The sequence below is a fragment of the Asterias amurensis genome, chromosome 8 (assembly GCF_032118995.1).
Source record: "Asterias amurensis chromosome 8, ASM3211899v1".
Classification (NCBI taxonomy): domain Eukaryota; kingdom Metazoa; phylum Echinodermata; class Asteroidea; order Forcipulatida; family Asteriidae; genus Asterias; species Asterias amurensis.
In genome coordinates, this window is record NC_092655.1 from 20,884,393 (window position 1) to 20,910,865 (window position 26,473).

Below are 26,473 nucleotides of genomic sequence, written 5' to 3' on the forward strand. Positions count from 1 at the left end.
AAAGCTAATTGGCTAATTTATCCAAGACAAGAACGGTGACAAAGGTCTCAACCAATCAGACTTGTTCATAGAACCGTTCATCATAAAGCACGAGAGGGCGCGCTGACTAAAAATTGGTGAAGGGAAATCCCCCAATTCTATCTTTGTATCTTGGAATTCCCCCACAAGAACATTCTGGTGGTTTAGTACAGCTGGCGTAGTTGTGAGTTTGCTTTGCCTCCCTTTTGGAAATTTTACAGGATTGTTTAAAGGTAAAGTTGATTCTTACTTTTACACTAAACTTAACCATTATGTAAGTTACTTTAATCAATATAAACCACACACAAGGGAAACTGACTGGGTAAATTTTGAAATGTTTTCACCCCCCCCCCCCCGCAACCAAAATCATTACTTTTTAATCGTCAGAAGACACAGATTCAGATCGTGTGTTTCAGATTTTGTTCAACAATTTGTAAATGTGTAAGAAATTAATTGATTGATCGAAGGGATATTTGAATTTCATCAAATTCATGTATGTTGCGTTTATTTGATTGGAAACGTAAATTTGCATCCTTTCCATTCAATTCGATTCTATCTACACCACAATTAAGTGTTTGTAATTAGTTGTTAGTTGTGTGTTCGGTTGGACATAGCCATATATATAGGGCTACCTGTGTTGTGTTTGAAACGATATTACATATTTACTTTTAATATAATAATGTTTATGCCAAATCAAAGAAAAAACCTGGGCCCGATTTCATGGCTCTGTTTATACACGCACACCACAGGGAATTCTTCATTTAAGATATATTTTTTTTTTCATGAAGAGAAAAAATGGCTGCTGAAAAATTCATCATTCTTTCCCGTAAAGTAAATAGAAGTAGCTTTTATAAACAAAATTCTTATAATTTATAAAATAGATGGACTCTGCTGATAGGTACCGTTTGCTAAGCATAGAGTCGGATCTTCAAGATAATGTAGATGCCAACCATATTGTGGATCATCTTATTGAAAAAGGAGTCTTGGATCCAGACCACGATGAACAGATAAGAGCAGAACGCACACCTAGGGTATAAACTAAGACTAAAGACCTTTTCGAAACCACGGCTTCGGCTTTTGATTCAGCTCAGGCAAGCTTGGCCCCGTGGTGGTTTTGACATTTTGAGCGTGATTTATTTAAGTGCTCAGGGCTTCAGACGAGACTAACAGAGCCTGAAGCCAAATCCAAAGCCATAGGTGTGGTTTTGAAAAGAGCCACTCTCTTCCCCAACCATTTCCCTGACAATTCCTCGAAAGGAGGGGTTGCGATCATCACAACTAGGGCTTAGGCTGACTGGTAGCCATGGTGCTGCATTAAAACAATCACAATTTGCACAACAAAGATCATATTGCCACAGTGTAAAGTAAATTCACTGATCACCCTGTATCTAAAGTTATAGTAATGTTATATAGATTTATTGTTCTTATTTATCTATATTTTTTATTTTGCTTGTACAGCGCCATGAGCGTCACGCCTGACAGACCTGAGCGCTCTATAGACGATGTGACCTTTGACGTCACTCGAAAACCGTAACATGATTTGCGCGCATATGTCCGGGCAAAGCCTTTGTGTTTTGTCAGCCAGCTAGAAAGTGTATGCAATGTTACTGTATGCAGTCTTTTTGCTCGGCGAAACATGACTTATACAGTTTTTTGTCAACAGAGGGCGGTTTGAATGTAAACATAGGTAACATATGTGATATGGTTTTACCATGAATAGCGTACCTAAATGCTTAATAATAATAATAATAATAATAATAATAACATCGTCTATAAGAGACCACTATTATTATTTTTGTTATTCTCCCCATGCACAAGCTAGCACTCGAATAAGCTTTGGTCAAGATCTATACCACCATTTTTGTCATCAGCAACAGCTATCCTTTTCAATTTGACTTGTTTGTTGGACTGACAGACGTCCAGGTCACAGCGTTTTTTTTTAACTACCTTTTTGTTAATACTGCCAGCTTGAATTAGGTTGTCTTTAACCCTAATTCCCTGCCCCCCCCAACCCCATTTCATGTCCTTACCCAATCTACCATCTCTCATCTATTCTTTACATGTTCCTTCTATCCAAACCTGTCGGTCATCTTCATCAAAGGTATTTCTGTAAAACTTTTTTTTTTCTTCTTTTTTTTCTTCTTTTTCATGTAGCTATAATTTTGTTTGCAAGTACTCTTTCTGTGAAATTGAAAATAAATTATAATAATAATATTTTGTTTCTGAAGGGTCGAACAAATACATTGATTCAGATACTGCCAACAACAACACGCGATGCCTTGAAACATCTTCGAGAAGCTTTGCTGCCACATCACGGCTTCATTGTGACGAAGCTCGACTCGATTACAGTACCTGCCACCCAAACATACACAACAGGAGCAGGCGCAGGTATTTGAATACTCAGAATTTTCAGTTTGTTAGTCAGATACCTTGCAGTGATGTGATTTCTCTGTTTTTAACCCACATTCTGGTGGGGTGGGAGTGGGGGTGTTGGGGGCTGCTGCCCTCTAAAACAATTTTTTTTTTTTAAGATCAAATTCATAAAAACAATGTGAAGATAAATCAAATAATAACTCCCCAGATTGCAGAATAGGGCTTATTTATTAATACTGGTAATTACCCACATTAACAAACTTTTCTTGTTTCTTTGATTGTGTTGTACAGGTGGACTCCGAACAGCAGCAGCTGCCCTTAACAGATCAGCCGATCATCAACTCCCAACCGTTGTTGACAACAACACAACACACACATACAATATCAGAGGAGATGACAACTTTGTCATAATTGGAGGGCATAGCACAAACATCAACATACGTAGATAATTGCGGCAGAACAGACGGGCGTAGACTTGTGGACAAGTTGTTAATGGTCTGCCACCGTGAGATAGTCAAGTCGTGGTGGTGTCGTAATGATTCAGGTTTCCGCGATCGAATACTGCTCTCGCGCGATCACTGCTCCTGAGGCGAAACTGCCGGCTACCGACTACTACTCCCCGTTATCGAATTCGGCTGTAAGTGCCAATAGGCCCTGCACAAAATGCTGAAAGGGTTTTACAAGTCGTTAATTGAGACCGTAATAATGAGAGAAGTAGTCTTGGGGGGGGGTCAGCAGTCTCGTGTGTATCTCGCGGAAATCTCACGGGGAGAAAGTCAGAACGCTAGCACCTCGACAGACATTTAACGACTTGTCTATTTAATGTAAATCAATGTGAGTCCGTGTCTGAATTGGCGGCTACAGCTACAGCTACTGTGCTAGATTACCATGTCATCATGTGTTGAAGTATAGGACGTCCTTAGAAACACCCTTAGCAACAGACGTAGCCATAGCCGTAGCCACTAACTCTGACACAGCCTTACCAAACTGAGGCTTGAAGGAGAAGTCTGGTTCCTTTTTGTACGATGAATGATACTGTTCATTGTCGAGTCAAGGAACATAACCAAGATGGTGGCAGGATGACAAAGGCACAATGCATGTGTTCAAATCAAGATAAATGCACTGTCCTAAAATTACTTGTTCTGTATCCTAACATTTGATTTTTAATTTATTGTATGGGGGGGTGCCAGAGAAATGTGGCTATTGTAATGATTAAGACCAGTACAAAAAATGAGCAGTTGTGAAAATCTCGGCTCACAGTACTCGTAAATAATGACGTAACAAATTTTAAATAAGATTAGATAACAAGTAATAATTATTAATCAATCTTAAAACGATTGAACTTGTTTTATTTTAACTCTGATTGTTTGTATTATACAAACAGGCCCAATTGGATGCATTTAATGTATGCATTGAATTTTACAAAAATAATCCATATAAACCACAAGGGAAACTGACTGGGTAAATTTTTAAATGATTTTTGGGGTTGAACAAAAAATTGACTAGAGTGGGATTCGAACCAACGACCTCCGGATTAACGTGCTGGCGCTCTACCAACTGAGCTAACTAGCCCTATATTTGCGGCGTCCCTATTTTGTCAATATTTTTGTTCGGGGTGCCAGTCAGAAGCCATACAACCGTCGACTGCAGTGTAGCCAGGGATCACACCCAAATACGATACAACCTGGGAAGCAGCAGCGAGGGGATCACCTTAAGGGGATGCAACTTTTTGTTTCAGATATCAATATAAACCACAAGGGAAACTGACTGGGTAAATTTTGAAATGATTTTTGGGGTTGAACAAAGAATTGACATTAATCCGGAGGTCGTTGGTTCATATCCCACTCTAGTAAATTCTTTGTTCAACCCCAAAATCAAAAATAATAATCACAAGCTGAAATTTGGACTATTCCATTTCACAAGATGAAACCAAGTTAAAAGTGAAATGGAAGAGTCCAGATTTCACCGAATGATTATTAAAGAAATGCATGATTTATAAAACTCAAACGTGTAAATGACATGAATATTGTTTCATGATATTTTTGGCTTTGGTACATCTTTTATCTGACAACGGCCTTCATTTCCTAATCAAAATAAGAATACGCAATGATAAATCTTGACGCTTTAAATTTCATCTGCAGAATAAAGATAGAATAATGTAATTTGATGATGTGTACTATTAATAGCTATGTCCAAAACTGCCATAGATTGAGCTTTATAAATTTGTAAATTCATGCAGCTGTTGTATTGTACTTTTTACTTCGGGTACTTTTTTAAAATGTCCACAGATTTATATTAAACTTACAGGGTTTGATGATAATGATAGTAGAAATCTTCCCTTCAAATATTACTTACTGTTGTGCTGTACTTTTTGAGAAATGAGTAAAACAATTCACAAAATAGTTTTCGTTTATACGTTTTTACATGCTAAAACTGAGACAAAAATTATTTTTGTGACATTGTTTTACTCATTTCTCAAAAACTACAGCACCTCAGTAAGTAATATTACAAGGGGAGCTTTCTACTATCATTACCGTCAAACTGTGTAAGTTTAATGTAAATCTGTGGATATTGTGTTTTGTGTTAGAAAACAAAGTACATACACTGATACAGCAGTACTCTTTATTGACAGTGATTCTTAAGCCACCTAGACCCAATTTCATAAAGCTGTTAAGCAGTAGGTTCTGCTTAGAAAGTTTCTCGGCTAAGCGGGGAATTATCGGGTACCAATCGTAGAATTGGTAAATGTTTGGTAGTCTTGCTGGTAAAACCTTTTTTTGCTAAGCAACAATTTGTGCTTACAAACTTTTTTGAAATTGGGTCTTGCTTGTTAACCCTAGCAGCCTGTGCTCAGTATGAGTAATGTCATGTATTTTAGCTGTAAATTGCAACTTTCTTTTTCAAATTGCAAATAAAAATTTCTAAAAATGACTGCAGTCAACTCAAGGCATTCAAAAGTGTAAAGAGGATTTGCAAAACTTTGTTTCCAGCTTTGTAATCCAGCTGAAACCCAAGAAAATAATTTGATAAATAAGATTTATGGGTTTTTTTCATAAAAGACATTAGAATGAGTATTAAGTATACATTTGTGTGTTTTTGGTAACACCATGTGTGTATCTATAGACGAAGTGACCTCTCACGTCACTAGCAAACCATAACATGATTCGCGCACATACTGTCGGGCAAAACCTTTGTGTTTTGGCAGCCAGCTAGAAAGTGTATACATGCAATCTTACCATGACTACGCATCTTTTTGCCCGCCGAAACATGAAACTGTTTTGTCAACAGAGGACGGTTTGAATGAGAACTTGTCTTGCTGTATGTTCTACTACTGCAGATTAGATTTTTTGGAATTCAGGAGCAATTTCAGTTCTGAAAAGAACTATCCTGCTTCTCAACTACTACCTGGGCGGAAAGTAGAAAATCGGCCGGTACTGCTACTTAAGCATTTTCGTGGGATAGTTATTTAACTTCACCACTGCGGCAGTGTTCTTAGTTGGTCTCAAAGTTTTGTCTAGCTTGCTCTAGTCATCATCCGTTGACAAGACAAGTTCTCAAAAGAACATAATCTACTCAGCAAGTAGATATTAATACACTTGGTGTTACCGGAAACCAAATCATACTTTGATACCTCACCAATGAATGCCTTGAATCCTATTGGGAGTATTAAATACTGGTAATAAAGGTTGTATAAAAACTGTAAAATCAATGATTCTCATTTCTTCTTTTTCCTTGTTCTTCCATTCCCTTTACTTCCACCCTTGGTTCCAGTATTGAGCCACTCTTGATGTAGTTGATCTAAGACGTCTTGCGATAGCAGACCCTGTTTGATCAGCTCTTTGCTCAAACGTCCAGAGATGGTTTTCAATTTCGTCTGGTCGAGTTCATGATTCTGGATGTCAGACTCATCCTTGAGGGACTTGAGGCTGTCTCTTGACGGCTTACTCCTAGACTTCTTACCGGAATCTGTTATTTTGGAGTATATAAAAAATCACAAAAACTTGAAAGAAAGCTTAGCTGTTTAAAAGTCATTGGACCCTGTGGAACAGAAAACAAAATAAAAGTTACGGATTTACAAATAACTTACAGGGTTTACAGAAGGTAACGGTTAAAGACTTCTCTTGAAATATTATCCCATGAAATGCTTTACTTTTTGAGAAAACATTAAAACAATTATCAATTCTCAATATCAAAACGTGTGGAAACAAGGGTGGGTTTTCCCGTTATTTTCTCCCGACTCCGATGACCGATTGAGCCTAAATTTTCACAGGTTTGTTATTTTATATATAAGTTGTGATACACGAAGTGTGGGCCTTTGGACAATATTGTTTACCGAAAGTGTCCGATGGCTTTAATACTCCATAAAAAAAAATATATATTATGCAGTTCTTATATAGCTTTTTGTGACACCAGGAGTGCGTTTTGGCGACCCCAACCAAAGCCCAACTGAGTCAACAAGTTGGTATGAACAGCATCGTCACCGCGCTCAACCGAACACGCAAAAACGCTCAACCGATGACCAACGATTCTGGTTGGGGTCGCCAAATCGCACTCCTGAGGTCATCTGGAAGTGCTTAAAATTTTTGTCTACAAGATATGCAAAGCTATTAAAAAAAAATTGTGTATACACAGCATCGTGTAAAGGTTTAAAAGACGCTGTGGTTCAAACTGCAGCACACCATACCAGAAAATACCAGGACAACGCATTCCCTTATCCATTGACTGGGTTCGTTTTTGACGATACACACCTTACAATACCTAGAGCTTTATGTCCCATCCTACGGATGAATCTTAGCTCAGTGGCATACTCAAGTTTTTAGCACTCCTCACTAAAGTTGTGCAATTAACTACTCATTCACGAAACATATACGAATCGCTAGTATTTTTGGAATAATGCTTAGTTGATTAGTTTCGTCCAAGTTTAAGTAGCACCATGAAATTGAGCCAAAGGCCCAATAGCAAGGCACTGCTTAGCCATAAGCGCAGAAATATGCGGTAAGCAGAGCCATTAAATTTGGTCCAGTATGGCAAGATGACTGGGAGGACTTCAAATCAAGACTGATGAAGAAAACAGTACCTGCTGATTTGCCGAGGCGTTTCTTCCTCGTTATTTCATCATCAGGGAGCGAAGACACGCCATTGGCTGATCGGATCTCAGTAGCTCGGATTAGCTTGGTGATGTTGTCAACGCCTTGATGAATGATGTCGTCTAGTTCTCTTTGTATGTCTCGAATGATTAGGGTGTCGGGGAACATGTCCATGAAGCGGTAACTAAACAAAGGATTCAACAACAACAAAATTCATTCGTTCATGAATGGGTTTTTTCTTTTTAAAAACAAATTTCCTTGGTGACCAAGGTTCGAATAACAGGAAAATAAACAGTGAATACCAATTGTAAAAAGAGGATAAATTAATAAAAAAATTAAAACATCAGAGGGGGAAAAGTTTTTTTTATATTTAATTGTTTGAACTAAAGTTACGCATTAGCCTAGACAAAAAACTTTAGGTGCTGTCCAGCAAAACCTCAAGACTACCTCACAATAATTTTTGTTTAATTGGACAAAGCGCTTACAGCAAGGGCATAAGCCGGAGCCTAAGGCAAAGCCAGAGCCCTAGCCATAGACTTAGCCAAAGCTAAAGCCAGAGCCCAAGTCAGACCCTTGATTTAGAGGCACAGGCACGTTTGGTAATTGTCACAGACCAGTCTTCTCACTTGCTGTATCCCAACATATGTATAAAATAACAAACCTGTGAAAATTTGGACTCAATTGGTCTTCCAAGTTGCAAGATAATAGTGGAAGAAAAAACACCCTTGTCAAACAAGTTGTGTGCTTTCAGATGCCCTGAATCCAAGACCTCAGCTGAGGTCTCGGATTCAATTCAAATATTTGAGTGAGAAATTACCAAAAATTACGTTATTTCAATGGGAGCTGTTTCTCACAATCAGCTCTACAGTGGTCATTACCAAATAAGTTTTTATGCTAACAATTATTTAGAGTAATTATCAATAGTGTCCAGTGCCTTTAAAAAGGGCCAGAGATTCCTTACCTGAGCCACAGATAGAGATCCATGACATCATGCACAGCCTCTAAGTGCATTAAGTCTCGTATATTCTTAGGAATTGATAGCGGCCATCCAACTTGCCGACAGAACCAGTCGTATGTCATCGGCTCGTTCCGACTATACTGTCGAGCAAACTGCAGCAAGGTGAAATTAAAACCACTGACCAATTAATTTCAAGAGATGGTGCTTGATAAATACTTTATCAAGTCTGTTCAATCTTGAAGGAATTTTGTGAGAAGCAAAAATAAAATTGTTTAGTTATTTCAATCTTAAAGACCTAGGTTTGACAGCTGACAGTTGGCCAACATTTCCTCCACTACAAAGTTCCAAGTTAGAATCCAGGTAAAGCCCTTGAAAACTCTGAGCTGTGAGAATACTGATCGAAAATATCTGCTTCGTTTGAGGCATCACTTTGCTCTTCAGTGTTAAAAAGTGCGTCAGTAATTTCAAATCGGAATTTGGGGTTGGTAGGTGGGTCAAAACAAATTCAGAAAAAAATTGAAATGTTGAAACATTATTACTCTGAATGGCCCCTTAGTGAAAACACGCTCAGACTGGCCAAAAGGTCTCTTAGTTTGAAAGAAGTTGTTTTTAAAGACACTGGACACTATTGGTAACTGTCAAAGACTAGTCTTCTCACTTGGTGTATCTCAACATATGCATAAAGTAACAAACCTGTGAAAATTTGAGCTCAATCGATCGTCGAAGTTGCGGGATAACAAGGAAAGAAAAAACACCCTTGTCACACGAAGTTGTGTGCTTTCAGATGCTTGATTTCGAAACCTCAAATTCTAAATCTGAGGTCTTGAAATCAAATTTGTGGACAATTACTTCTTTCTCGAAAACTAAGTTACTTCAGAGGGAGCTGTTTCTCACAAAGTTTTATACTATCAACCTCTCCCCATTACTCGTAATCAAGAAAGGTTTAATGATAATAATTATTTTAAGTAATTACCAAGTAGCAGTGTCCACTGCCTTTAAGGACCACATTGACCCAAGTGGTTAAAAAAAAAAATAATCAAAAGTACCAAGTTTTCAAAAGTACTAACTTGAATCACATATATCTTACCTTGAGGAACATGGTACTAATAAAAGGGTGCTTCTTGTTGATTGGAGCACAGCAGAAAACGTAGCGAGCCCTGAGGTGCAATGGGATGTGTTGTATCATGTCGGCAAGAAACTTAAAGTCATCCACGTTGCAAACAAAGTAATTACTGTCCACTTTCGATAGTGTCACAAAGATATCCTGATGAAAGAAAAGAGAGATTGTAACCAAAAAGGTTTAAAGGAACATTAAAGAATTGGTAAGAAAAAAACTTGTGTAAGATCACAGATTTACATAAAACTAACACAGTCTAATGATGATGATGATAGTTAAAAACATCCCTTGAAATTTTTGTTTGAAATGTCACATTTAATGAGAAATAAATCAAACTAATTTGTCATTTGTAGAGTTTATTGCTCAGTTAGCATTTTATTCATTTGTTTTATCGATGCCATGCAGAATGTGTAATCAGTTTTTCACTATTTTCTTGTGACCCAGATGGCCGATCGATCTCAAACTTCAACAGATTTGTCAGTTTATTTATATGGTGGATAAAGTGCTTACACTACAAGCAACTGTTTTGTTAGCAAAACAAAATTCTGTAATGTTCCTTTAATATACACAGAACCAAGCTTGTAGAAAGATAAACTAATTTCACATGAGCTTGAATAGTTCTCAAAAAATAAATACAGCCAAAAGAAACAAGTTTTATTGAAATTACAATAAAGACTGGCCCAAAATGCCCTTAGTGTGTAAAAGATTGACCTTAACATTCAATGAAAAAAAGATAATAAGAAAAGTGAACTTAATTACTATACTAGCCAAGAACTTCATGGAGAGAAGACAAGGAAGGAAGTTTCAGTTTTAGATGTGGGAGGGAAAACCCTACATAATTTTTCCAGGGACTAAAACCAACGGACTTATTTTTTGTGTGATGGATTCTTGGCTAGTAATTGTGATTAAGTTCGCTTTTCTGAGAGTCCTTGGCTTCACAATGAGAGAAAATGAAATGAAATGAACTGGGGAAAAGCTTTGTGATGGAAGATATACATACTTAAAGGCAGTGGACACTACTGGTAATTACTCAAAGTAATTATTAGCATAAAACCTTTCTTGGTAACAAGTACTGGGGAGAGGTTGATAGTATAAAACATTGTGAGAAACGACTCCCTCTGAAGTTATGTAGTTTTTGAGAAAGAAGTAATTTTCCACGAGTTTGATTTCGAGATCTCAGATTTAGAATTTGAAGTCTTGAAATCAAGCATCTGAAAGCACGCAACTTCATGTGACAAGGGTGTTTTTCTATCCTTGTTATCTCACAACTTCGATGACCGATTGAGCTCAAATTTTCACAGGTTTGTTATTTTTGCATATGTTGAGATAGACCAACTGTGAAGACTAGTCTCTGACAATTACCAATAGTGTCTAGTGTCTTTAAATAATAAAAATAGTAAAATTTGTATAGCGCATATCACAGCTAAGTCCCTATGCACTGGATAGGAAAAAAGAAAACACCAGGAAAGAAGTACCAACGGCAGAGCCACAAGTGAAAAATGGTGAACAGATGGGTTTTATACATAGAGTTATATGGAAGAGCTAGAGCGTGCACTGGCCTATATACACGCCCCGGTATGCGAGCAGGCGGCCATTTTCTAGGCTGACAAAACAGCTATCTCACAGCACGTGTTTGTGCGGCCATTTTGTAAGTTGAACAAACAGCATCGCGTGAGCGTTCAATAAAAAAAAACCTCAAACGTGTGTTACATATTCAACGCGCGTGCAGAATGATGCGCTTGTCATCTTGCCGTCCCGTGTCGTTTGTGCGCAAAGCATCACTCGTGCGCCCTCTAGTTCTTATATATAACTCTATGGTTTTATATGCGACTTGAGCTTTACTTACGATAAGGTTAGAGAGAGTTGCTTCCGGTAAATGATAAGCAAAAAGCTCAATCTGTTCTGCGGTTGGGTGGAGTCCCGCAGCCTCGATGGATTCTACCGAGTGTGATAAGATATCCTTGAGTGTTATCAGGTCACTAGCGTGGAACGTTGTGGCTTCTCCTTCTTGGAATTGAGTTCCAAACCGCCCGGCTCGACCCGCAATCTGAAGAGCCTGGAACAAGGAAAGGCAAACAGCGGTAAGGAATATTGTTCAATGTTGAAGTAAACATTATAGCAAATATTATAGTAAACTTCGGGTACAACCATTTACCAACTGGCAAAACATAGGATTCGAACTGCTTTGTTTGGTGTTAATTACCTGTGATGTAGAGAGTCTATCCATCTCTTTTTCTCCTTTCTCATTGATGATTGGTCGGATCAGAGAGTTGAATATCACTCGCTTAATACTCCTATTTTAAGGGGAAAAGCAAAACATTAAAAGTATAGTACGAAAGGCACAACAAATGCTAACCGCAGAATTCTGTGCTTACAATTTTTACAGGGCGCCAGAAGTAATAAAGGAAAGAAATCAGCTGTTGCAGAAGACATACCAACCAAAAGAACCTGACGTTTCAACCCTAGCAAAGTCTTGTCATTTAGCCATTGAGAAAGACTATGCTAGGGTCAAAACGTCAGGCAATTAACTGTTTTTTTGCAAAGAAATTGGACTCCTATTCATTAGTAAAATTATTGCTTTCTGCAGAAAAAAGTTAATTAAAGTTGAATTGAATCTCAATCAGATGACTCTCATCTCTTTGGTTTCGACCGGTATACTCACAGATTCAGACCCATTCCAATAGCGTCAGTAGCTACCATGATCTTACAGGGGTCATCAGGGTCATTGAACTTCTTAGCTTGGCTTAGTTTGGTGCCTACAACGAAAAGAAAACCACTATATTAGCAATCAGTTTCCAGTAACGGGAAAGTACAGCTACTCCATAGGACAGCTTGGTGAGCAGCAGTGCAAGCTGGATCTGTATATCTTTGGTTTGCGTTTCCACCATGTGTCATGGCTGAGAGGTTAAGAGCACCGGATTCAAGCTCTGGTGTTTGACTAGCAGAGTGTGGGTTCGAATCCTGGTCATGACACTTTCTATGTAAAATTGGGGAGGTAGTGCTTTCTACTCTACCGGCCAGGCCAGGACTGATGATACCCAAGCCTACATTCGTATGGACTGTAAAAGGGGTAACCCTGTTTTAGCCCTAGGAGTAGGTGGCAACGGCCCCTGGAAAAAAATGATTGTAGCTCACACCTTGAAGTGGTCTTCAGGCCTTGTGTGTCTGGGGACGTGCATTAAGTAGAGTTTGTTCTTAGAGAACTGTCTTTCTTCTACTACCGCAGAGTAGATTTATCAGATGTTCGGGAGACTTATCAGTTCTGAAAAGAACTGTTCTGCTTTTTAACTACTACCCGTGCGGAAGGTATAGAACATTGGCTGGGACTACTTCTTTAGCTTATAGGATCATAATTAACTGCACTATCACGGACTGAGTTCTTAAATTGGTCGCATTGTTTCGACTAGCTTGCTCTAGTCATCGTCAGGAGAGCTGGATCTGCATCAGCATTTGTTGAACAGGGTTGATGCCATGACCATGCCCTACTACTCCCTCTGCCATCTACTGCCTGCACAATACCGGCCTTGACATGTCTGCATTACCGCGGAACCTCACAGTGTAACCATTATATAAATAATAATAATAATAAAGGAACATTTATAAAGCAACTTACAGGCCTATGTGCTTCGTTTCTGAAAAGGCAAGGGGACCAAGGCATTTCCTCCTTGGTAAAGGGCTCCCTATGAGGAAATTGTACATTTCTACCAGAACATTTAAAGGGCACCAAGGCAATCACCAAAGGGCATGGAGGCAAGAAGTATCAGGCCTAGCCTTATGCAAAGCTTCAAAGGGCTTTACACTAAAATAAAAAACAGCTACATATTAAAATACAAAGAGAAACACTCATTAAATCTATACATACCAATAACAAATAGGAATTTAAAAAGAGTCAATAAGAAACACAAGAGGGGAGAGGTTACCAGCACGATTCACCCTCGGCCAAGATCCTCAGCATCTGACTATATTTACATGCAAGCTTGTGCTTTGGGCCCCTACTCAAGGTCACTGTTTCAAGGCAGACCACAAACCACCTAGCTATGTGGACACCTTGTGCCGGGACTCTGGACTGCGTTGGGAAGAGCTGCGTACAGCAATGGAGGACCAACGTGTTTGGAGGGCCATCATCCGATGCTCCGCATCGACTGAATGCAGTGCTACATGTATATCTATCAACAAGATTTTGGAAAAATATTTCATTTATTGTATTGGTCACCAGTCCATTTTACATAGGCTTGAGTTAAAATGGTTTATGTTCCTAAGATATGATTAATTGAAAAAGCCAGTTGACCAGTAAAACATGCAGCCGACTGGTCCGGCTGCTTAGTCACTGACGATGTGACCAGCAAACCCTGTATGTTCACTCACCAGGAGGTAGACTGCCATAGATTACTGCACACTCTTTGCCCATGGCCTCTAACTGACGACTAATTGAATACAAGTCATTCTTATTGAAGGCAACGATACAGTCTCCAGGTCTTGTGTTTTCCAAACTCCCTGGAGACAACAGAAGAAAACAAGGTGAATAATTGAGTAAGAAAAAGAAAAAAACCTGAATTAGTAAACGTCAGTTATTTAAGGCAATATCAGTTTTACGCTCTGGTCTTTGCTGCGTGGTAATGACCAGGTTGGTGGCTGGTCGTCGGGGTTCATCAACAGTGAAAATATTTGATGAGAAAGAACTAAAACTAATTCCCATTTGGAATTTATCGCTCAGTGAGCGTTTTATTCATTTATTTTTAAATCAATGTCATGCAAAATGTGTAATAGGTTTTTCACTTTTTTCTTATGACCCAAATTGCCGATTGATCTCATACTTCTACAGGTTTGTCAGTTTATGTACATGTACATAGGCCTATATGGTGGATTACATAAAGTGCTTACACTGCCAGCAACTGTTTTGTTAGCAAAAAACAATTCTCTAATGTTCCTTTTAACAACATATTAATGCAAAATAAATGTATACCATCATTATTTCTCACCTAATGGCTCATCAAGAATCTTGAGAGACGTAAGACGTTTGTAGCGTCTTATCTCCATCTCGTCTCCGGTTGAGGCTGTGAGTTGTTGGACGAGATCAATGGCCGCCTCCTCTCCACATAGATGAATCTCCTGAGCTGTCAAACCTAACAAAAAGACAACAGATTTGTCACATGGGTTTTTTACACAGAGCTTGGGTAAGTTCACAGAGCTCACCGCATACATTGCCAACACACATCGGCGTATATGGGTAAAACCAGAAATTAATACACTCATTAAGACAACTGCTTTTCAATAGACAAGGTAGTAATTTTAAATCAAAAGTATCAAATTTGATTCCATAATATTGCTTGTTTTTGCTCACTTAAAGACAGTGGACACTATTGGTACATGTAGTTGTCAAAGACCAGTCTTCTCACTTGGTGTATCTAAACATATGCATAAAATAACAAACCTGTGAAAATTTGAGCTCAATTGGTCGTCGAAGTTGCAAGATATGAATGAAATAAAAAATACCCTTGTCACACGAAGTTGTGTGCTTTCAGATGCTTGATTTTGAGACCTCAAATTCTAAACTTGAGGTCTCGAAATCAAATTTGTGGAAAATTACTTCTTTCTCGAAAACTACATCACTTCAGAGGGAGCCGTTTCTCACAATGTTTTATACTATCAACCTCTCCCCATTACTCATTACTAAGTGAGGTTTTATGCTGATAATTATTTTGAGTAATTACCAATAGTGTCCACTGCCTTCAAAAAAGGTTTAACTCTTTCTTTGTAACATTCTATTCCACATGCCTGTACCGGTAGTTCCTCAATTCAGGGCTTTGTTTTATAGATTTCAATTTCAAGTGTCTGTCTCAGGATTCTCGCTGTTCCCGAAAGCGCGCCCTTCTGTAACAGATCTACCCTCCAATTATAATAATAACTAGTTCTTATATAGGGCATTTTAGAATAACAGAATCAATGTGCTTTACATTAGTGCCCTGGTCGTTAGGCCAATAACATTTTTCGTTATTTCACCGAGATGTTTCCCCAGTGCTTTTGGAATGGTGCCAAATAGTCCAACCGCCACCTGCCAAATCTTGCGAGGTAATTATTATTCTGTTATTATTATGTCTTACCTAGGAAGGCTCGAGTCCAAGCCCAGCCTCGACTTGGATCTCTCAACATCTGAATCTCATCAATAACGGCGACTTCATCTGATCGAGAGAAAAACAAGTAATTTGGGGTTGAAACAAACAAAATTGACGTGGGATTTGAACCATAGACCTCTGGCTAAACATGCCAGTGTCCCAGGGAATTCCATCCGCCGGAGATTCTGTCCACAATTTGAGAAATCAACATGGGCTGGAGGAGGAGGATTCAAAAGAGGGCACCATCAGAAATAGTTTGTACACAGTTGTCCATATGGGGGGACAAAATCAACCTCGTTCCCAGGGGTGATCGATCTCGCCGCACCATTTTTTCCCAGCATGCCTTGCTCGATGACAACCCCAAGTGTAACTCCAAAATATCCAAATATAAGGGATATTCCAATTAGTCCTGTGGTTGATCCGTTCTGTGTTGGGCGTTAGTCGCGCACACGCTGGATGCGCTGTGTGTAATAAAAGTCATAAACTTGCCTTGGCGTTCAGTGTTGCGTGACATAAAACGTGAATACGTACATCTTTATACGCACGCGTTTCGGCGTATAGAGCTTTTTGAAGACGCACGGCGTTTCATATTTTGGGCATGTATGATAGCCAATCAAAGACACGGATCGGAGTTTCCCTCCCAGGGGTTAGAGATGTACGCAGAGCTAGCAGATGATACGGCGCGCTGCCCATGGTAGCGAGGTTGGGACAGTATCTCCGGGGGGACAGAATCTCCTGCCTAATCGGCGCTCTGTCAACTGAGCTATCGAGACCCAAGTTTGCAATCTCCCAACAATAAATTAGACTGCCAACATTCCTACATGTCAATGACACTTTGACATGTCAATGGCACCATTATAATACAATGATAACCGAATAAGACAATGACATCATGCATGTCATGCTCCAATATTATTCAAGTGTGAAAATGGCATAATCTAGTGACAAAATGTAATCATTATAAAACCATGACAACCGATTAACAAAATAACATCCATATGTCCCAATAACACTGAAATGTGACAATGGCATTATCTAGTGACAAAGTGTGACTTATAGGGTTGATTGACAAAAATGCCAACCCAAAAAAGACAATGACATCCATATGTCCCAATAACACTGAGATAGATAACACTTACAGGGTTGATTGACACTTGTCATCTCGACAGTACAGGCCAGATGACTTGAAGGTGTTCCTTCAGGATTAGAATAGCGACGTTCCTCACCAGTCACAAGATCACACATAATACCCTGAAGAAAAATTAAGGTTCAAGAATATATAATAAACTGTTTAATTTTTGGTCTGTAATTTCACTAAGTACATACTAGAACTATTTTTCTGTGAAATATTTCCCTCTGAAAAAAGTCATATTCAAGAAATTTTATCTGAAAACCTTAAAAAAATGCAACACTTGAATTCAGTTGATGCAACCAAAATTAAGGACAATGTGTTTGTTTACTGCGTAACCATTTTGGATTGGTATTCCAAAAAACAGTACGACTCTACGCAGTATTATTTTTTTTTTTTTTCATTTCGGAGTAAACATTGTCCTTTAAAAAAAATGTTGTTTGAATAAAACCTAGACTTGACAAAAGCATTAAAGATTCTTGAAATATCTGATGAAGTATCACAGACAAACATAAGTTGTTTGGAAGAATTCAGCGCCAGAATTTCTTGTTTTCATATGAGAAAATATGAGAATGCGTTAATCGTGAAGCGCAAACAATTGGATTTTGTCCATGGTGATGAACAAAGCCTTGCCTCTGTAGGATCTTTCAAGAAGAGGTATTCCCGGATGCAAATTTAACATCTACTATCTGTTATATAAAGTACTGAGTATACAGTGCTAAGACACATTGGTGTATGGGTAAAAAAAAAATCAATATCTTTTTTATCGTTGCAGTACAAGCTGCCAAAACATAGGGCTTGAACTGACTCTAGCTACTGGGCAATCTCGGTAGTCTAGTTGGTAAGACACTGCTCTAGAATTGCAAGGGTCGTGGGTTTGAATCCCACCCATGTAATATGCCTATCCCTATTCGTTTACATGACTCGGGAAAGTACCAAGTACACAGTGCTAACATACATCGGTGTATGGGTAAAACCAAAAGAGGTATTCCGTATTGAGGTAATCAAAATCAAAGACTGCCATTAGTTTTTTATGGATCTATGGGTGCACCCAACTACATAAGAAAAAAACAAAGTGCAAGCTTATTATAATTTTGTGTAGGCCCTCAAAATATTCTATATGAGACAGATTTGAGAGCCCCCAAAAAACAGGGGTTTCAGTGTAAAAAATATGCTACATTGTGACCTGGGGGTTGTTGACATCCAACTTGATGTATTTTGGATGGCATTGGGCCCTCAAAAATTGGTTCTATTTGCTGAGAGGTGTAGGGACATATTTCAAGTCAGTATACTGGTCAGTATACACCACTGGTGTAGGGGTGTTTTGGCTTGGAGGGGTAATAACTCGAAGGGCGCATAGACTTCCCATATAAAATTGAGCAGAGGATTACAGTTCAAGAGTCAACGAATAATGGTCTTTTTACTGTAAAAAGCTGTGAGACTTTTAAGTATTTTTCGTGTATTTTTTAAATGTTAAGCATTTTGCACCATATGCTATGGGAGTTTATTTAGTGGGGTGGGCACCCCTAAGGCAGCTGCCGTTGATTTCACAAAGAGTTAGGACTCCTCTTATCTCGAGTTAAGACGAGTAGTAACTCGTCTTAACTTAGGATTAATCGTAAGGTCTGCATGCTACAGTGCAGGGTTGGGACTCGTCTTAAGTCCTTTAGATTAGTCGTAAGTTAGGAAGAGTTTTGTGAAATCGACGGCTGCTTGTTTACCTTGTCATTTGTCTTCATGTGAACCTCACTAGCCAAGAGTTTCAACGGTCCGCAGTAGACACCAGATTTAGCGTTGCAGAATCTCTCCAAAGCGTGGTATGTTTTTCCACTGTTAGTCGGACCCGCATGGAAAACTATTTTCCGTTTGATGTCTCTTGCGTCTCCGTACCTGTTTACAAGAAAATAAATGAAGCATTTTGCAACTGGGTGAGGAAAATTTGTCTACAAATGCTGTTAAACCATGCAGTGTGCTATGCCCTTTATTTAAAAGTAAGTTTTTAAACAAAGACTGTTTACCCACGTCATTTTTCGATCAAAAATAACACATTTTCAAGCCACAAGTTTCCTATTAAAATATATTCATAAATACCCCAGACAGTTTCTCTACTCCTATTGGTGGAGAGCGCGTCACGTGGGTGTGCATAAACCTTTTGTTAATGCACACCGGAACTCTGTTTATGCACACTGAGTTGGCTTCCACATGTCAGGAGGCGCAAGATTATCACGCGGATCGCACAACTCATAGCTATCAGCGCGTAATCTAAGCGCCACGCAACCCACGCGCCTCGAGCAAATTCTTCACAGAGTTTTGGAAAAAAATATTTCAAACCTCAAATTTTCAATTGTTAAAGTGTCTATAACTGTATTTTTTTACAGGGCATTTATGAATGGGAATAAAAGAGTAGTGACTCATTCTTAAACGTCCGTTTAAAACCTTGCAGGGTCGTTGCGTTGCGATAAAGGTTCAGGCCTTTATCACATGGCCGCCGACCCTGCCGGCTTTAAACGCGCGTTGGAGAACTCGTCGCTACCCTTTTATTTCCTTAGCAATAAGTGTACTGGGTTCTTTTACTTGCATACACAACACATTGAGACCTACTGCTTACGTACTGTCCAAAGAACAAAGCAACAATGATTAAAGGAACACGTTGCCTTGGATCGGTCGAGTTGGTCTTTGAAAAGCGTTTGTAACCGTTTTTTATAAAATGCATATGGGTAGAAAGATGTTGTAAAAGTAGAATACAATGATCCACACAAACATGCCTCGAAATTGCGTGGTTTTCCTTTTACCTTGTCGACTAACACGTCGGCCATTTATGGGGGTCAAAATTTTGACTCCCATAAATGGCCGACCATGTTAGTTCGCACAGTAGAAGGAAAACCTCGCAATTTCGAGGCAAACTTGTGTGGATCATTGTATTCTACTTTTAAAACATCTTTCCAACCATATGCATTTTATAAAAAACTGTTACAAACGCTTTTGTTTTGACCAACTCGTCCGATCCAAGGCAACGTGTTCCTTTAAGTGTCTTGCCAAGGGACACAAGTGACAAGAACCCATTCTGCTGCTGATCAGAAACACTACAGCTTGAGTTCAGTGTGCTAGATCACTTGGCCACGATACACCTTATTTAGTTGCACTGCTTTTAAACTCTTTTACCTGGAATATAATCATTTTAGTGACCAACTTACCATTGTGCCGGGTCAGTGAGGTCACTGATTTTCTTCAAATCTTCCATACAGTCTAGAGCAGGGAAGACTTGTCTTGCATGACGTAAGAAGTACGGGAAAATGTCGTCAACGTGGCCAGCCTCCGCCAGAATGTCACTCAGAATTATGTGTAGATCTGGCTCCAACGCTTCGACCTCTACGATGTACTTTCGGAAACTCACAAATGCCTGATGAAATAAATGTTCTGGGAGGAAAACAAATGGTACGTTTAGGAGCAAAATCTGAAAAACGTGAAGTAAGCAGGGCGTGTTCTCCTGAGAGCAGGCCTTGGTTGGATTTCACAAAGAGTTAAAGGAACACGTTGCCTTTGATCGGACGAGTTGGTCTATTAAAAGCGTTTGTAACCGTTTGTTATAAAATGCATTTTCGCTTTGCGAACTAACACTTGACTCCCATAAATGGCCGACCATGTTAGTCAACGAGGTAAAAGGAAAACCACACATTTTTGAGGCATAATTGTGTGGATCATTGTATTATACTTTTAAAACATCTTTCCAACCAATGCATTTTATAACAAACGGTTACTAATTGCTTTGCAAAGACCAACTCGACCGGTCCAAGGCAATGTGTTCCTTTAAGACTAGTCTTTCAAAATTTGCAAAGGCTATGAACTTGATTTCAACAACGGTGTCTGGCAAGGGTGGACAGTTAAAAAAAAATACCGATGACATCACAATACAACAGAGCACCCTCTAGCGGCAGGTTGAAAACTTATCAAAATAGACTTTTTGAAGATGTGTGTGGTGAAGTGTTTTGTAATCACTTCCAAATTTACACACATGTTGATCGTCAGGCAGCCATCACATGTGTGAAGTTTCAGATCGATGACGTCATCGGGGGTCACCTGGCATTAAAGGTGCACTTTTTTAAGTGAAATAACTCCAACGTAATGATGCGATCAAGTTGAAACTCAGTAGGTTCTTGTGAATTGTGAAATGACATCGTGATGACGTCATCAGATAATTTTTTATGATTTTTTTTTCTATTTTTGCACCTGTAAGTCATAAATTGCTAACTGAACATGGTATAATCTGAATTATTTTTTTATTTATGCTGGATTGGGCAAACTGCTTTGAATACACAAACACTTTCAAATTCAGTCGAGAAATTTGAAAATGTTATTAACGAAACAGCTATGCTTTTGTGCACAATGTCTAGTTTGTTGTAGTAGTCGTTGCGGCACGATTTAATTAGTAGTTTAAAAACGGTAGTCCGACTCACTCTACTTCGACACGGATCGCACTAGTCGCCCATGCTTAGAATAGTAGATATGTTGCAATTTTTATTTATGTTCAAAAGGCTTCATAGTCTGTAACACTTTACCATCTAAGCCACTCTCAGCTGCCAGTCTCTGTATTTCTTTCCGTCTGTAGAATAAATTCAGCACTTGTAAGAGCTCCGCTAAATAAATTAAAGTAAAAGTAAACAAAATGTGAAGATTATGTGGGCTTGAAACAGAACAATGAAATACCTCTATAGTTCGGAATACCAGGGGAAAAAAGTTTCAAGTTTATCATTATTATAATAGATGTTAAATTTGCATCGGGGATTTATCATTATTATTATGTAGTATTAGTACTGTGATAATCAAAAGCCTTGGACATTCCAACAGACATGTGTAGATCACTATGTACAGCAGTAAAAGCGGGTAAAAGGCAGGTAAAAGTTTTTTTAGGGGGGGGGTTTCTTTTCCTCTGTGTTTTAACTAATCTGGCTCCAACTTCGGTCCTACTATTTGCTGTCAGCATCCTAAAAAAATGTTATCGTTATTGTTTACACTTACAGAGTGGACAGTCCAGTTGCAATAACATAACCGACATCCGATCTCGCCGTCGGGAGGAGTGTTACGTTATCACAACTGGACTGCTCTAACTAATCATGACGTAAATCATTAATAAATATTGCTTAAAACTTTCCACACCGTGACACTGCACTCACAGATTTAAATTTTGTTTAAGTTTAAAAATAACATTGAAGTTAAACTGATGGATGGGAGAAAGAAAGTCAACCAATACTCCAGAATCAGAGTCTATATTTGGTCATTCCATGGTCATGCCTACCTTTTTTATCCTTTAGACTGGCACCAAGCTCTTCTCCAATATTTATATCATCCGGATTGAAAGTCATTTTCACCGGGACGGGAATAAACAGAGTGGAGATATTTTTGTCATTTTTGTCATTGCCATTATTACTGTTTGAATAATGCCTACAATTTGAATGGCAACATTGAATATTTAGGGGTTTGGAAATAGAGAACAATGGAGGAGGAGCACACTTCCGTTTATTCTTGTCCGCTGCTGTTCGTGTCCAGTTGTTTCGAGTGGAGGTAGAGGGGGGCGGGCGATCAGAGATGGCCTCAGGAACGTGACGAGTTGAAGTAAACAGCCCATCATGCCCATCCCACCGACAAAAAATTTGACCTCTTCGGAGATTAAGAATTCCCTTCGTGAAGAGACATAAACATCGTGTTTTTGTCATATTCATTATTTGCTACAACACGCTTATTTTGTTGACACCCACATACAGTAACAGACAGAACTGCAGTTAAAAGTCCATGTGGGGCACGTGTTTAACAAAATTTTTCTTCTCATGGGCAGCGCCATCTTGAATTTGCTTCGATTATCCGTTGAGGGCGCATTCGCAATCACGAGCTAGGCGAGCTAGGCTTTGCTCTCAAGCCTGTGACCTTCTCTGTATGTGTGCCCTTCCTTCGTGTACCATAGTTTACGTGCATGTGACGCCTTTTTTTAACATCTAGCTTTGCTCTCGTTTAAAGATGGACTGATCTATTCCGCCGAGTTGAATAGAACAGTCCATCTTTAAACGAGAGCAAAGCTAGATGTTAAAAAAGGCGTCACATGCACGTAAACTACAACTTCTTTTAACATACGTGGAATGTAGTTAATTTATTTTTGATGTGACGCAATTTTGTTTGTTCGGACCCAGTAAAATTTATCTACTCGAATGAGCCTGACCTTTATACTTAGAGGGAGGGGGTCGGTTTTCGGTGACTTTTCCCGCAAAAGGGACCAAGTTTCAACCTGCTAAATAAGCATTTTCTTTGTTACGCAGTCCCCATACTCTTTGCACCAGAAATGGGCACATGAATGTAGCCATATCACAAAACCATCTTGCTCCATAGGCCGTGTACAAAGTAAACGGGTAAGAAATTGCCCATTATCCTGATTCAAAAACATTTTCGCTTTTAGGGAAATTCCTTTTTATGGTGGTGACGCCTTTTTTAAAGCTCATGTGACGCATTTTTTAACATCTAGCTTTGCTCTTGCGCCTGCTCTTTTTAGTTGTAGCTGACGCTTGTGTGACGCCTTTTTTTTAACTTCTAGCTCCATGCTGCAAACTCCAGTTGGGGACGAACTAACTAATGCTTGATATTCTTTCAGCTTAACTGCTTTTGAGCAAGGTCCCAGGTTTATTGTCATGTAGAGCAGGCCTTTGATATTATGTTGGCAGTAGGCTGGTTCCAAGACAGGTCCCCTCATTTATATGAATGCATATAAGACAATCGTTTCCCTTATCAGAATTCATTAAAAACAAGTTGAAAACACAGAATAAAGAAGACAAGTCTTGTTTTGTTTTTCTCGAGACAGATCGAACTGTGTTTAATCATTGTCACGGATGGCACATATAATAATTACTAGCTACATGTTCATTGTAAACATTTTATAAATAAATGGGCCCATCAGTATAATGAACGTCGTCCCACTGGGTCAGTTTATGTTGACTTTTCCTGCAAACGGGACCGGGTATCCAATACGCTTCGCACAAGAAAGCTCCTTACGTCGCTGGTAAGAAATTGCCCACATCCTGGGTCAAAAATATTTTTGTCTAAACGGCAACCCAGCTGTTCCCCCCCCCCCCCCCCCTCCCTCGACAAGCAAGGCGCTCTCTCGCAACGACACGACGTGCAGGAAATGAACGAGATGGGCCAATAGCGGTCCCCATGCCAAAACCCGCGTTAAATTAGTTGTACACGCGGCCGATCTAGACGGAGCTCTCACGACGTACGGCACGCACGCACGACGACTGTGTCACTTCCATCGGTGTTGTGTCTTCACCGTCGTCCATACTGGATGATGTCACAGTGCTGTTACCACCGACGTCGACCTCCATAGATGTCGGGTCACTATCATCACCCTCCATAGGTGTCTCATCAACCTCCATAGGTGTTGGGTTATTGAAACCACCATCGTTCACGGGCTCCCCGTCACCACGTCGTTGGTGGTACCGCACGCACCGCGATTTCCAAACGTTGGTTCCAAACCTTCACGCTATATAGGTGTGTGTATTCCATTATGGCAATGCTAAATTCGATCAATAAAACCGTGCTCTCTAATATAAAAGAAATCTTGCAAGTTCGCAATGCCAAAAGTACCCAGGGACCAAGTTTCAACCTGCTATATAAGCATTTTCTTAGTAACGCAGTCCCCATCCTCTTTGCACAAGAAATGGGAACATGAAAATAGCCATATCCCAAAACCATCTTGCTCTATAGGCCGTGTACAAAGTAACGGGTAAGAAATTGCCTATTATCCTGGGTCAAAAACAGTTTCACTTTTCTGGAAAGTTCCTTTTGGTGGTGAGCGCGGCGCTCTCTTGCAACGACACGACGTGCAGGAAATGAACGAGATGGGCCAATAGCGGTCCCCATGCCAAAACCCGCGTTAAATTTGTTGTACACGCGGCCGATCTGGACGGAGCTCTCACGACGTACGGCACGCACGCACGACGACTGTGTCACTTCCATCGGTGTTGTGTCTTCACCGTCGTCCATACTAGATGATGTCACAGTGCTGTTACCACCGACGTCGACCTCCATAGGTGTCGGGTCACTATCATCAACCTCCATAGGCGTCTCATCACCCTCCATAGGCGTCTCATCAACCTCCATAGGTGTCTCATCACCCTCCATAGGCGTCTCGCCAACCTCCATAGGCGTCTCATCACCCTCCATAGGCGTCTCGCCAACCTCCATAGGCGTCTCATCAACCTCCATAGGCGTCTCATCAACCTCCATAGGCGTCTCATCAACCTCCATAGGTGTTGGGTCACTGAAACCACCATCGTTCACGGGCTCCTCGTCACCACGTCGTTGGTGGTACCGCACCGCGATTTCCAAACTTTGGTTCCAAACCTTCACGCTAAAGGTGTATTCCATTATGGCTATGCTAAATTCGATCAATAAAACCGTGCTCTCTTTCACTAATTATAACAAAAATATGGAAAGTAAAACAAAACACCTGCTCTTATATAAGATTTTATCTCTCGCCGCACCGGACCGCGCTCGGTTTTGGTGAACTTTCCCGGAAAAGCGACCAAGTTTCAACCTGCTAAATAAGCATTTTCTTTGTAACGCAGTCCCCATACTCTTTGCACAAGAAATGGGCACACGAATACCGCCATATCCCAAAACCACCTCGCTCCATAGGCCGTGTACAAAGTAAACGGGTAAGAAATTGCCCATTATCCTGGATCTAGACGGAGCTCTCACGACGTACGGCACGCACGCACGACGACTGTGTCACTTCCATCGGTGTTGTGTCTTCACCGTCGTCCATACTAGGTGATGTCACAATGATGTAACATTAAAGTATCATTGTCTAAACGGCAACCCAGCTGAACGAGATGGGCCAACAGCGGTCCCCATGCCAAAACCCGCGTTAAATTTGTTGTACACGCGGCCGATCTAGACGGAGCTCTCACGACGTACGGCACGCACGCACGACGACTGTGTCATCACTTCCATCGATGTTGTGTTTTCACCGTCGTCCATGCTGGGTGATGTCACAGTGCTGTTACCACCGACGTCGACCTCCATAGGTGTCGTCGGGTCACTATCATCAACCTCCATAGGCGCCTCATCACCCTCCACAGGTGTCTCACCACCCTCCATAGGCGTCTCACCACCCTCCATAGGTGTTGGGTCATTGAAACCACCATCGTTCACGGGCTCCCCGTCACGACGTAGTTGGTGGTACCGCACCGCGATTTCCAAACTTTGGTTCCAAACCTTCACACGTGCTCGCCAATATAAAAAAATCTTGCAAGTTCGCAATGCCATATGTACCCAATGAAATTAAAACCATTTCTGCTCTATATATAAGATTTTGTCTCTCGCGGCACCCAAAGGCCTCCGTCGGCCGGGGACCGTGCTCGATACACCCTTGGTTCGGAAACAGTAAAATGTAATTACTTTTCCCCTACCGTTTTTACTTCGAGGGGGGGAGGGGGTCGGCTTTTGGTGACCTTTCCCGGAAAAGGGACCAAGTTTCAACCTGCTAAATAAGCATTTTCTTTGTAACGCAGTCCCCATACTCTTTGCACAAGAAATGGGCACACGAATACCGCCATATTCCAAAACCACCTCGCTCCATAGGCCGTGTACAAAATAAACGGGTAAGAAATTGCCCATTATCCTGGATCTAGA

General features: G+C 40.0%; 2 protein-coding genes across 2 annotated transcripts; one reads left to right on the top strand and one right to left on the bottom strand.

Annotated features, from left to right (window-relative positions):
• Nucleotides 1–115: 115 nt before the first annotated feature.
• LOC139940645 (uncharacterized) lies at nucleotides 116–6,100 on the top strand. The gene is made up of 4 exons (XM_071936996.1): nucleotides 116–251; nucleotides 900–1,049; nucleotides 2,247–2,406; nucleotides 2,683–6,100. Exons 2-4 carry the CDS (start codon nucleotides 900–902, stop codon nucleotides 2,838–2,840), a joined length of 468 nt encoding a protein of 155 aa, XP_071793097.1. The 5' UTR covers nucleotides 116–251; the 3' UTR covers nucleotides 2,841–6,100.
• A 6-nt stretch (nucleotides 6,101–6,106) lies between these two features.
• Nucleotides 6,107–22,637, bottom strand: LOC139940644 (ATP-dependent RNA helicase SUPV3L1, mitochondrial-like). The gene is made up of 15 exons (XM_071936995.1): nucleotides 22,089–22,637; nucleotides 21,352–21,429; nucleotides 19,990–20,212; nucleotides 18,517–18,685; nucleotides 16,806–16,917; nucleotides 15,655–15,732; nucleotides 14,533–14,676; nucleotides 13,919–14,047; nucleotides 12,216–12,309; nucleotides 11,757–11,847; nucleotides 11,400–11,609; nucleotides 9,524–9,700; nucleotides 8,440–8,588; nucleotides 7,469–7,662; nucleotides 6,107–6,357 (listed from the first exon to the last, which is right to left on the bottom strand). The coding sequence occupies exons 1-15, from the start codon at nucleotides 22,510–22,512 to the stop codon at nucleotides 6,107–6,109; spliced, it is 2,523 nt and encodes an 840-aa protein (XP_071793096.1). The 5' UTR covers nucleotides 22,513–22,637.
• Nucleotides 22,638–26,473: the final 3,836 nt, after the last annotated feature.

Bases quoted from the DNA above. Each gene is read 5' to 3' on its own strand.
- LOC139940645 (XM_071936996.1), top strand. From the start codon at position 900: ATGGACTCTGCTGATAGGTACCGTTTGCTAAGCATAGAGTCGGATCTT. The intron at 1,050-2,246 runs GTATAAACTAAG...TTGTTTCTGAAG, and splicing joins GAGCAGAACGCACACCTAGG to GGTCGAACAAATACATTGAT. The intron at 2,407-2,682 runs GTATTTGAATAC...TGTGTTGTACAG, and splicing joins CACAACAGGAGCAGGCGCAG to GTGGACTCCGAACAGCAGCA.
- LOC139940644 (XM_071936995.1), bottom strand. From the start codon at position 22,512: ATGAATATGACAAAAACACGATGTTTATGTCTCTTCACGAAGGGAATT. The intron at 11,848-12,215 runs GTGAGTATACCG...CCCTTAAAATAG, and splicing joins ATTGGAATGGGTCTGAATCT to GAGTATTAAGCGAGTGATAT. The intron at 6,358-7,468 runs GTACTGTTTTCT...CCAAAATAACAG, and splicing joins ACGCCTCGGCAAATCAGCAG to ATTCCGGTAAGAAGTCTAGG.